Source organism: Castor canadensis, chromosome 13 (genome assembly GCF_047511655.1).
Source record: "Castor canadensis chromosome 13, mCasCan1.hap1v2, whole genome shotgun sequence".
NCBI lineage: Eukaryota > Metazoa > Chordata > Mammalia > Rodentia > Castoridae > Castor > Castor canadensis.
In genome coordinates, this window is record NC_133398.1 from 26898205 (window position 1) to 26911586 (window position 13382).

At 38.7% G+C, this 13382-nt stretch overlaps 1 protein-coding gene across 6 annotated transcripts in view; it reads right to left on the reverse strand.

The window, feature by feature from the left end:
* The window catches only part of Znf462 (zinc finger protein 462), a 137494-nt gene that overhangs the window by 60764 nt on the left and 63348 nt on the right, over nt 1-13382 (reverse strand). For all 6 annotated transcript variants that reach the window (XM_074051319.1, XM_020184359.2, XM_074051322.1 and 3 more), the window contains exons 5-7: nt 12248-12351; nt 9019-9137; nt 5171-5362 (exon numbers count right to left, since the gene is read on the reverse strand). In XM_074051319.1, the coding sequence (XP_073907420.1) occupies nt 5171-5362; nt 9019-9137; nt 12248-12351 (415 nt within the window). The remainder of the gene's footprint in view (nt 1-5170; nt 5363-9018; nt 9138-12247; nt 12352-13382) is intronic.

Consider the following 13382-nt stretch of genomic DNA (forward strand, 5'->3'; position numbering starts at 1 on the left):
TTCTCTGGATTTAGACTTAGTTCCCCACAAACACTGTATGTTCAGAGACAGAGAACAGGCTGCCTGCTGCACAGGCAATGATGGTCTGCACTGGGTCCAGGAAGAGGCTTTGCTACCTGGTGACCACCTAGCAATGTCCATCTCTCCAGTTCTACCACACTTCTGCCTCCTTCTGAGGGATGGAAAGGCTTACTTGTCTCAACTTTCAGTTTCCCACCTCCATAGATGGTCTCATTATGTAGAGAACAATGACAACATTCAAAACACTTTTGTCAAAAAGATCTATTCATCTTGATGGAAAAATTGCATGACAAAGTTTCATGAGAGCAGTCCCTAAGGTTTCCTCTGCAGATTGTTTTCTGCTGAACTTTACCTCTTAAATGCAAGTGAAATAAACTTATGTCCTTAGGTAATTTGGTTCTGTGGGGTTAGATAAGTTTAGGGACTGACTCCAATGAACTAAATTGAAATTTGGTGTACTTCAGTCAAAAGAGTTTATCTAAATATCTACCTAACTGTGCCCACTAGAAAATTAGAGGCAAAACCTATAGCATATCTACAAAAGTGCAAAGAGAGTTCTCAATGAGTGGTAGAAGAGTAATCAGAGTAGAGTTGAGGAAAATAAAAGCCAATCTTTAAAGGAAGTAAAAGTCATAAATTGGTAGAAAGAAGCAGGCAAGGAGGAAATTCTTCTAAGTTCCTGGCAGAGCATTTTCAGCAAGTTACAAGTGCAAATGAAGAAGTTAGAAGTTGAAGGTAGCAAGTACAGAGATGGCAGGAAACATCAGTATTTGTTAATGAGGCCACTCTGCAATGGGGAAAAAAAATAAATGGTCAATTCTGAATGCAATGCAGAAGACTTTGAGATGTCGTGTTCCTGTAGTTCTTATTAATAAGAAGTATCGTGATAAAAACAATTTATTGACTATTATTTTAGAATTTAGAGTAAAAATTATAATTGAAATGTTATAACAAAAATAAAATCACATAGCTCATTAAGTGTTTTTCCTTCATTCGTAATACCAAAGACTTCTCTGTTTTATGGACTCTGTTGAGATCCATTATTACAAAGTGAGGTGTATGATGACCAAGAGTTCTTTGTGTTTCTTTGGGTTGCTAATTAGGGCATGAGGAAAAATCCCTATGTTACTATCATTCACCATATTCATTTTATATCTGGTCTTAGTGGCTACTTTTTGATTTGCTTTCAATGCATTGTAGTAGCTATTTCCTAAAGCAAGCAGTTCCATATGGTATAAATGGATAAACAGAAGAAATAAAGTAAGTTTTTCATCTGGGAAATTCATGGGAGGAAAAAAATGGAAGGAATGTCACCACTGGCTTAACTTTTTACAAAGGACATGGCTGATTTTTAAATTATATATCCATTGCCCTCGCCTTGTGTACTTTCTTAGACCTGTACAAATCTCATAGCTAAACTATGCTGTCTTGGTTTCTTTGTTATTTTATAGCTGTGTGTGTATGTGTATTTTCCTGTTCTGAAAACAGAGACTTGGAAACAGCCTGATAAAAGCCAGTCCTACATTTTATATGGCAGGAGAAAGAACACAGCAAACACAAACAGAGCAGAGCACTTCCCTCTGTTGACAACCTTATTGTCTCCCCTTAATGCATTGTTTTGAATAGCAATTACATGTCATTTCCCATTATCCAATACACAAAACCAACACATACGATCATTGCTTTTCCTTCCAACAACTGATCATGAAGAATATGTAGAGGATCCATGTGCTAGTGAAATATGTCAAGACTGACAGCTCAGAGCCCAAGAGGTCTGTTGATGTGCAGAACAGGTGTGTGGCCAGGCAGCTGGGGTGAGATCTGCCCTCCACCTCTCATTTCTGTTTTCTCAACTTCCCTCCCTTATAGAGCTTCCCTCTGGGTTGGGAGCAAGAACAGCTTAAGTAGAACCTCCTGTCTGGACTGTTTCCCTCTGCAGGAGAGGACTGGCTTGTTCTCAAGACAGCCAGCATTTGACCACTGCAAAGAGTAGTGAGTATGTCAACTTGTTTTATTCACATCCCTCACTAGGGTTTCAGCAAGCCAAGGACATACTGGTGATTTCCCTGGGTTTATGGATCTCAACTCCCCCCAAACCCCCAGGTCTGCAACACATTTTTGGTTTGTGTGTTCACAGTGTCCTGGCATCTGCAATGTGGGAAACCTTAACTGAGAGCCAATAGCCCCACAGCTTCTCCCTATTAAAATGTGCAATTGGATTTCACATGTGTGTTTCAAACACCATTCAAAGCATGATTTACAGGCTACTGTCTAGCCCCACAGCTGTTTTTCCATCCTCCAGACTAAGCTGTTTCTAGGAATCCACCATCCAGATCTCTGGATGAGTCCAACTAATGTGGGCCTTCTCAGTTATTCCTTGCTGTGCAACATGACACAAGACGGAGTAAGGCTTCAAGAAAATACTTACTGAATGAATAAAGTATTAGTTATTCTTTCCACAAAATTATTTCTTCATGAGAACAGCCTAATTGATGCCTTTCTTTCTGTTCATTTCACTTCTAAACAACGTTTTGGTCACCAAATTAAACTAATCATGGCTGGTCTTTTGATATGGCTTGTTTGTATACACTAAAAACAACACAGGTCAATGACTTTTGTGTAGGCCTCATTAAATGGTTATTACTCAGAACTTCCACAGTTATTGTGTTCTTTCTTAAGAAGGAAAACAAAATCATTTGTACAAATTATGGAAATTATCTGTCCATAGCTGAGTAAAGATAGGCTGTCTACACTATACAGAGTTATTCAACAGCAGATTGCCATATGTCTATGACACCCACCCTTTTCCGCAGTCCAGCTTGTAAGAATCTTAACCATCTCTTAAAAGGTTAGGTCTCAAACTTGGGGTTGTGGTTAGATCAGATGTTAGTGCTGATAATGTCTTTTAAGTATTTGATTTTACACTAGAAGGCCAAAACAGTACAGTATTCATTTTTGATTCATATGTGCTCAGAGGAACTCTTAGCAAGTACAGGCTCAGGAAAGTGGTGGAACTTAACTCTTCAGAGCTTATGGAGAGGAAGATCATCCATGTAGTGAGTGGTCTAGAGGATTCCTGTGACAGAAGCCCATCTTTCAACGGAGAAAGACAAAGGAAGAAGTATGACATTGAGAGGCATTGAAAGGCAGAAAAAGCCTTTGCTGGGAATGGTGTTTGGATGGATCAGTTTCACCCAAAAGACTCCACATGTGTAGCTTCCATGTCAGAGGAAAACAAACTAATGTTAATAAAGATTTTGCAATTTAGATAAAATTCAATTTTCCCTCCTTGGTTGCAATATACCCATTTTTCCAATAAACAGAATTTAAAGGTACAAAGGGGGCATCTTCTTTACCTTTTCACGTATACTCTCACCTAGCCCTAGGTTTGAGACTCTTCACAGTTTTCTAGATGAAAAACAAACAACACAGACTCCCTACCTCATTTTAATCTATTAAACAACAGTTAAGGAGATTGTGTGCTCAGTTTCTTATAAGTCAAAGCCATCATAACAAGCCTTCTTTGTTAAACAGAAATCCTTTAAGACATAGGTACCATTAAGAAGCTATAGTGTTTAACAGCATTTAATGGTTTGCAAAGGTAAACAAGAAAGACAGTTTCAGGACTTACCTTTCCATTTCCTCTTACTCACAAACCTCATGAATAAAGATCACCTATTAATTATTTTCAAAATCTGAGACTTAGATCATATTGACACTTTGGGCCATCAGATAGGTCATCAGATCAACTAAAAAGTCTCACAGTTAAAACTCTTACATTAAAAGTAACCCCAAATTCACACTTGCTATACATGGTCCTAAGACCAGAATTGCAACCAGAGAAGGAAAAATCACAGAACTAAAATGACCATTCATTAGATACTTCCTATGTTCCAGATGTTATATTAGGCATTTTACATGTGTGTGTCTCTGCTTATTACCGTCCTTAGACAACCAGCTGAGGAAGACATCACCCCAAGAATGGAATAGCAGACAACGTGGGACACAGCCCTGTTCTAAGCTTGAATATTCAAGCTAGTGGCAGTTACTGGCTCTGAGACACTGCAGGAAGGATTCAGGCATTGTTCAGGGGTTGAAGGAGAGCAGCTCCAAGCTCTTCTCTACCTCCAATATCTACAGACTTCCTCTAATTTTCTCCTATGTATCTGATTCTGCAGCCATCTGATGTGAAGCAGCAGTCTGTTTCTTCGTTTGATCAAAACAATAAAGTCCCCCCTTTACTCCCTATCCCAAGCATGCAGCTCCAAGACTGGACTCTTTCTTTGCCCTGTGAGTTTTGGACACACTGTCCATGAGTAGATCCATTTTGAACTCATCTCCCAACAAATGTTTCCTCAACATCCTTAAGCCATAAAAAATCACTATGTTGGGAGGGAGGATAAAGGAGAAAGATGGAGTGGGTAAATTCAACTGTGCAACTTTGTAAGAACTTTTGTAAATGTCACAATGTACCCCTAGTACAACAGTGATATACTAAAAAAAAAAAAACAAAACAAAACAAAAAAACCCACTATGCTGCCCCAACCCTGCATCATAGTGTCATGTCACCTATCAAGACATATGTGCCCCACTTATCTACCTTTCCTCTTCCCACAGTGGGTTCTGTACAGTTAACTTACATAGTTCCCACACCACACACCTCAAAGCACACAAACTTTATAAAACACAATATAAATAAAAACAACTCCTGGGGACATGGCTCAAGTAGTAGAGCACCTGCCTAGCAAGCTCAAAGCCCTAAGTTCAAACCCCAGTATTGCCAAATAAATACATACATAAGTAAACAAATAATTTTTAAAAACCAAGCATATGGAAGAGATGTCTGCCTGATATTCCATCCCTGTCTTGCTCAAACCTACCATGGAAGAACACAACACTGTTACATCCCACCTAGCATGTTTCTTTCCATAGATCATGCTCATATGGTATTCATGGATACGTTTACCAGAGCCCCACACAGATGCTCAGAGTTCACACCCCTTAGTATCTAGGCTGCTTCAACCTTTTCATGCTTCTTCCTTCACTTGAACAATCATGTTTTCATGTAAGATTTTCCTTTAGAATGGCAGTTAATCCCAGTCCATCTCTATCCTAAATTGTTAATTGTAGCTGAAGAGCCCAATCTTACCATTGGAGTCTTCTACTTCTTCTGATGGGGTAGCTTTTGGGGAAGAGTGGTGGGCATGAGAGGAGAGGAGACTGACAATCCGTGGCCGGGGGAGGGTCAGGGCTTTTCCATGGACCTTGAGGGAGTGTTCCTTCAACTGGCTGATTGTCATGGTGGAGAATGAGCACCAAGAACACTTGTAGGCATGTTCACCTAGAAGTAGATAGTGGTAAGGGACAGAACAGGAAACAGGGTGGTGGGGGAGGGGTGGTGGGAGAAGTCAGGGACAGAAAACAAAGCAACATGGTTAATTCCCTCTAGAGAGGTACTTCTCAAAGTTCAAGGTTTAGGAACCCTCACAGCCAACTATCTGCTCATTCCAACAACCACAGGCCCTCGGAGAATGAAACTTCCAGGAGCTCTAGGATCAAGCTACCTGGTTCTTGTTCATCTCATGTTCTACTCACAGAGGTGAGGCTTTGGGATGATTCTCTACCCAACTCTCTCTGTTACCTCCTCCAGAAAGGTTTCCTAATCCCTTTTCCTCCCTTTCCATACTAGAAATGACCTTGTCACATTTCATTTAGCCACAAAAAATATTATAATTGTTAATTTAAAACTCTACCAGTAGTTTTTCAAGCACACAGATCCTCCACGCAATCTCTATTGTACAATTCTCAATCTTTACTTACGAACTATATCCTCATCCTACACATCACAGGTGGATGGATGGATGGATGGATGGATGGATAGATAGATAGGATCAGCTCACAAACCTCATTCTTAAACTCAATTTTCCTATCTCATCAACAGTGCAGAAATGGATAAAAATAAGTCATTTCTTTAATGAAAAGAGATATATAAAAACATATGGGAGGGTAGCATGTATATTTTCAATTTTCTTCAAGAAAAAGTCCATTTAAGCTGAAATACAGCACAGCTCACCATGACCAAATTAACACAAGGATATGACTGACCTTTGTCATGAGTCAACTTTTAAGTCAATTACATTTTAAGAATGAATGGTGTGGGATGTGAGGGCGATCTGGATGCGACATCTGTCACCTCATTGATCGCCAATTAATTCGGCTGATCTGGCTGGCTAGGCGGGTGTCACCTTCCTCCCTCACCGCTCCCACGTGCATCCCTCCCAAAGCTGCACACTCGGTGGAAGAGGACGACCATCCCAGATAGAGGAGGACCGTTCTTTGGTCAAGGGTATATGAGTAGCTGCACTCCGCTGCTAGAACCTCCAAACAAGCTCTCAAGAATGAATGGTGTGAAGTAGGCAAGTTTGTTGATAGAAATACACTAGACTGATCAATTCAGAAAACAATTTTAGTTTTAGTAATAACAAAGCAATTTAGCCCACAATCCAATCATCCTACTTCTAAGAGTCTCTATTCAGAAAATATCTTTTAAAACAGAGAAAACTTTATTTAGAAATTTATATTATCCATGCTTTGAAGAAGGTGTGAAACAACCTAAATTTTTAAATATGAGGAAGTGATTAAGTAAGTATGGGCATATCTTTTTTGGTGAACTATCATTAAAATGAATTCTTGAAGAATCTGTAATAACAGAAAACTAAGAATAAATAGAAAGGCAAAACATTTTTAATGACATTATAATCATAAATGTTAAAAATAATTATAGAGAAAGTGGCTGAAAGGAAACACCAAATATTAACAACAGTGATTTTGTAGACAATAAGATTATGGATGGCTGAGTCTATTTCTTTTATTTTCACATTTTCTCTAATAAACATGTATTTAAAAATCATTTGTTTTAGACTGTGCCTCACTATGTTGCTCAGGCAGGACTGGAGTCCTGGACTCAAGTGACCCTCTTGTCTCAGTCTCCTGAGTAGCTGGTATTATTGGTGCCTGATTCCTGAAAAGTTTATTTTTAAGGTGAAATTTAAAAATCAGAGGAAAAGAGAAAGAAGAAGATGAGCAAACAGGATCTTTGGTAATATTAATTTTATGTATCAGTGAAAATGAACGGGCAGAACTAGTGATCCACAGATTCATAGTGAGAGAAAGAAGAGCCAGAAGTTAAACCTACCATGGCCTTCCATCAGCTGGGATTGTTTCTTTCCTACCACCGTGAAAACTATTACATGGATTCATATGTTAAGTGACGTCAACATTCAAGTTTTGCAATTAAACTTTCTTTTCATCACTGAGGACCCCGAGAGTTTACATTTCCAAAAAACGTCTTGAGGAGAAACAGAAAACTTTGAGTTTCATTACATTATACAGCACAAGAAAAGAAATTCAAAGAAGTCAGAGGACCTAGACAAGAACAATAGTTAGCTGTTTACTGCCTGGGAATTAGACATTAACAATGGGCAGTGAACAGCTGTATTTTCTAATATGCAATATTATTCAGAATATAAATAATAAAAAACAAATATATATTTGTTTTTAAACTTAAGTTTGGTCACATGAAGCTTCATTAGTGACTATGAGTCCCATAACTTGAGAGAGAATTCAAATCCAGATTATTTCTTTGGTGCACAGTACTGTTTACTCCTTAAAATATAATAATAAGATAATCCACCTAGAACAGATGAGTTGAGGGACCTTTAGAAAATGTACTATCTTTCGCAAGTCAAGCTTTTCTAGTAACTCAAAGTCATGTCATAGAGATGACGCTTCTAAGACGTGATGAGAGTAGAATTGCATTGCTCTCCTTCTCTTTCTGGATGCCTCCTTCTTGCCAGTTGGTGAGCACAGTGAGGACACTCTACTTGGTCGGCTCCAAGAACACACTCTTTAGCTTAGTGCCCTGGAGTCAGTGCAAAGGCTCTTCAAAGTCCTTCCCATGGGCCAAACCAATCACCTAGCTCTTAACTGGTAAACAGTTGACGCAAACAGCCTTTTGAGGCTGGGATCTAGGGGAAAAACCCACCAGAATGCTATCTCAGCTGAATAATTTGTAATGTACACATGTTAGAAAACGGTGGGTTGGACTCTGAAGCCACTTAACTCCATGAATTTTTAGGGAAGTTTCCTAGAGATATAAAATTACTAACAGCTCATATAACCCACATAGCTAATTTCCCTGTCCCATCTCTGATCCCTCAGTGGGGCTCAGAACAGCGGGAGGCTTTGGTAGTTTTACTATAATAAAGCAGTTCAAAAGGCCCAACACTCAGGAGATAGTAAAGGGATATGGCCCTATTTGAACAGGGCGTAAGCAGATGGCAAGGTGAAAGACCCAGTTCTGGGCACTTGTTTAAAACCCTGTTCAAAATGTTTTAAAGTATTATATAAGGTCTGATAGAATTTAACCTTTAGGAATATCATGAAGACTGAATAAGCTGATGGTTATTAAATGCTTAGTAAAGAGCCTAACTAAGTAAGGAAAGTCATGAAATAAGCAAAGTGAGATGGACAATGGAGCCACAGAGACCAGCATAGCTCCTGAACACTGACAACCCAAGTAAAAGGAAATGACTTATCCAAATGCATCTCTTGAGAAACCTCTCACACCCTGAGTTCTCTTGGTCCCTTCAAACTTCCTTACTTCTAACTTTATTTTAATGAGGAATTATCTTTAATGAGTATAACAATTCTCTGAAATTCCATTAGCAAGTTTAGATAACGCAGAATTTTTTTACAAAAAATAAAAACTATCTAACATGTTAGTAACATGACTCAAACATGCCATCACTGACTATTTTGCCTTTAGGTAATTTTAATTTTTCTTTTCTTAGTTGTCTTTATTAGATAAACCATCTCAAGAATAATTTATGTACATGTGTGGGGCAAGAGATTTAAAATTTGACTCAATAAGGACCTTAATGTAACAGCAAACTCAGAGTGTGCTGAAGAATTGGTGTGTTGTGAATACCAACTCACCAGCATGAGCTTTGAGTATGTGTGTTTTCAGCCGGCTGTTATAGGAGGACTTGAAGGAGCAGAGTTTGCATCGGAATGGTTTATGGTGTCCGTGGTGGGTTTGCATATGGCGATCCAAGCTTGATGTGGAAGGAGGAAAAGGAAAATGGAAAGATTAAAAATTGCATATGTTTTCTCAATGCCCTTTTCCAGGTATTTGATTTTTTAAGCTGTTCAAAGTTCTTTTGTTTACTTTCTAATGATGGTGCTCATCATACAAATACATAAACAAGCAAAAGTTATTGGACCCATTCTAAGAGGAAGGGAAGCTAATAGAGGAGATTAAGAGATTTTTTTTTGGATTGAGAAATATGGTAAGCGGTAACAAGTCATGGTAGATTCATATTTTCTCTTCTCCAGAGCATCAAATTGGGAGTGGTTATCCAAAAAGAGAAGGGACAATATAGGTAAAAATGTAGTCTGCCCAATCAGTGACAGTATCTAACTTATAAAAAAAAAGAATGGGAGTTAGAGAACTGTCACATTTAACAAGGGCTGTCTTTTTAAATGATTGACCTGCTTGTGGTGGGCTATTTGGCTTGGAACATCTATATTAATGTTAAAGGAAGTATTATATTCCTTTAATATTAATTATATTATATTAATTATATTATGTTTAAAGGAGTCCTGTGATCAAAGGGTTGGTCATCCCTCCTGATAAACACAACCATGTTTGTTGTATATCACTCAGTCTTCCAGATACAATTTATGAGGACATTTGTTAATTAGAATGAACCCCCAGTACTTCATAATAATTATTAGTTGAAAAAATAATAAATCTCCCAAACAAGATGTAGGAAGAAGTTCTAATCTGTACAGCACCCCAGAGATCTACTTTCCATTGTAAATGACTCATACGGGAATGCTACCACTTACCATTTAAATGTGTAGTGCTCTCCTGAGCACCAAAGCAACATTTTCAATTGCCTCTGGACATCTCCCTCTGGATGTCCTTTAACTATCTGAAACTCATTCTGTGCTACACAAACGCATCAGGTTTTTCTTTTTTTTCTCTTTTCTTCAAATAAATTCTCCTGTTCATTTCCTTGTTTCTATAAAAAGCACTACCATTCTCCCACTCTATGAGCCTAAAAACTGGGCACCATTTATACTTCTTTTTGTCCTTCATCCCATACATTAAGTCAATTTTTCTACATCATGCAGCACCATACCCTCAATCATTCCTGTTTCTTAAATCAGTTACTGTTTATTATTACTGTTTATTATTACTATTTATTATTACTGTTTATTATTACTATTTATTATTACTATTTATTATTACTGTTTCTGAATTGATCTCCCCCTGTCTCTTTTCAACTCAACAGCAAAAGCTATAGAGTCAGCCTGCCTGGGATAAAATTCCAGCATTTATTTATAATCTGTGTGGTCTTGGGCAGGTTACTTAATCTGTCTAGGCCTTGCTTTTCTTATCTGTAAAATGGAGATAATAATGGAACTGTACCTCAGGGCTGTTTTGAGAATGTAAAGAGGTAGTATTAGAAGACACTTAATACAGTACCTGGTATTACTGTGAGATGCAATAAATGTTAGCAATTATGACTATGTTACTCATTCTAGACTCTTCCTTTTACCAGTTATATAGCTTATAAAGCCCTAATTTCTGACATTTAAAAGACACTAAAAATGGCCAGGTGCCAGTGGTTCATGCCTGCAATCCCAACTACTTGGGAGGCAGAGATCAGGAGGATCCTGGCTCAAGATCAGCACAGGGAAAATGAAAGCAAGACCCTTTCTCAAAAGTATTCAACACAAAAAAAAGGACTGGTGGAGTGGCTCAAGTGGCTAGAACACCTGAATAGCAAGTATGAGGTCCTGAGTTCAAACACCAGCACCACAAAATAATAAATAAATAAGTCATTCTTGTTCTCTCTAGAGACAACCCACTTTCAATCTATTGAAACTATATTCCTTTCCTAATAAACTTTATTGTCACTTTCATTACAAAAAAGATAAATAAAGATTCTAAATATGGTCTCTACTTAAGCATCCAGACTTTAATCTTCTCATATTCCTTTACTTAAGGATTGGTTAAACAGAGCCACCAGCTAGGCCCCAATGAGGCTCACATCCTCCTCACCTTGGGCTTTCCAAGGTTTTCTCCACACTTTATCTCCTTTCTAAACTATTCAGATCTTGTCTTCCTATCTTCATTCATATTTCATAGAACCTTCCTGGCTTTTCCAAAATGGATGTAACACTTTCCTTCATGGCATTTTATTGATATCTTTTTAAGGAAATGAGCCTTTCTTTGGCAAGTCATTTGTTTTGTTTGCTTTATAAGTAATTTAGTAGGCCCTAAATTCCCATCAATCACAGACCAGTCCTACTCATCTTTACATCCCCCAAGGTTCTGTGCCAAGCACAGGGTATATTCATATTATTTGCTGAGATTCTATGTTTGTCAAACAATACGATACTTAGTGTGAATTGAAGGGAATGACATAAGTTCTATGTCAACATATGGATCTGATGACAAAGATTAGGTATTAGATTCTGAATAATAGTAATAATGTTTGTAATATGTTCTAACCTCCATGCCTCCTCATGCTTTTCAACAACTCCAACTGGAACTCTATCATTTTTAAGGAGCAAAGAACCTATCACTTATTTTCAGTTATAGTAGAAATAAACAAGTCAGTCAACTTCCTCTAAGATTGTAAGAATGCATTATTGACTTCTTATCTCTTTTATATAGCAATAGATTTCTTCTTAGAACCACCCCTTCTCCCCATTACCCTACAAACACATACCTCCCCAAAGCTGTGGTGAGTGACGGAAAGCTACCACACCCCTTCAGCATCCATAAACTTCTCGACCTGTCAAGGTCCTTTAAAAAGTCTCGAGTTATGATTCTTTGGTCACATAGATTAATAGTCTTAATTTTGCCTCTTTAACAACTCAGTTTTCCAGATGGAACGTTATTTCTTCAAATGATAGTTAAGCTTTGGCTGAATGTTATTAGATCTACCAGAAAACAAGTTTATTCCTAGTAGCTGCATCTTTTCTTTAGTGTATCACAGTAATTCCTCTAATTCTCACTTTAAAAAAAAAAATCCATGCATTTGCCAGGTCTAATGCCATTTAGTCACTCCTGTTCTTATACCCATCTTACAGATGGTATGACTGAGGCTCACCTAATAGCAGCAAGTATGAACCAAGTAGCACTTACTTGTGTCTGAAAGCAGAAACAAAGGAGCAATACTGGCAGCTGTACTTGTCCTCACGGGTAAACATGGCCAGGGCCAGGTGACTCCTCTCATGAGAACGCAGCCCCTGCATGGACATCAGGACTCTGTCACATTGACTGCAATGGTATCCCCCCGGCCGGGTTTCATCCTCCAACATTCCATCAAGCAAGCAGTGTCCACCATCCACCCGGCCCACCAGGGCGCCACTGGCATCTTTGGCTGCTTCCAATGCATCCAGGAACAAGTGGGAAGGGTCTTCAGCCTCCTGCTAAGAGAACCACACACACACACATGCCCCACCAACAAAATAAATGTCTATCATCATTGCCCCAGCTTTCCTCTTCTCTCTTCATTCTCCCAAGCTCATCAGCATTTCCTGTAATTCTTCTTCCCCTGCCTCTCTGGCTCCCCCTAGAGGGAGGGCAAGGCTGACTGCCATTCTTCATGCATTGGTGATGATTTTAGGGCAACATAGGTTGCTACTGTTTGGGAAATGTGAGACAGTCTGAAGATAGTTCAATCATTCCCCATCTTCAAAAGAAAATTCAAATTGTGACCCTATCTAAACTGAAATAAAGTTGGGTTAGGGTTATGGCTCAGAGAAAATGAGGGAAAGAAAGCAGGAAGGAAGGAGGGAAGAAGGGAAGGAAGGAAAGTGAAAAAGAATAATCCAGCCATGTAGGAGTCTTGGGACGTCATTTGGAAATGAAGAAGAGCAAAAGATCCTGCTCTTTACCTCCCACCCTACAGATGGTGACTTTAATCCCTTCACTGAAAGTGGCTGCATAATTAATTCCCAAAATTAAGGAACAGCTGGTTTTAAGTCACCCTTCTTTCACCCCAGGTACTGGGGTTTGAACTCAGGGCTTCACGCTTGCTAAGCAGGTGCTCTACCACTCGAGCCATGCCTCCAGCCCTAAGTCACTCATTTGTTGAGGCAGCTCCTTGGATTATTGATTTTCTCATGTGAATCCAGGCATTGAACCTAGGGCACACTGCAGTGGGGTACAGAAGAAGCATCATGCTGCTTTATCTGTGTTGCCAATGTTAGGCCAAAGACAGAAGACAGAAGTCTTCTGTGTTCAGTGAAGTAGAAGTTTAACCTTAACACCAAAC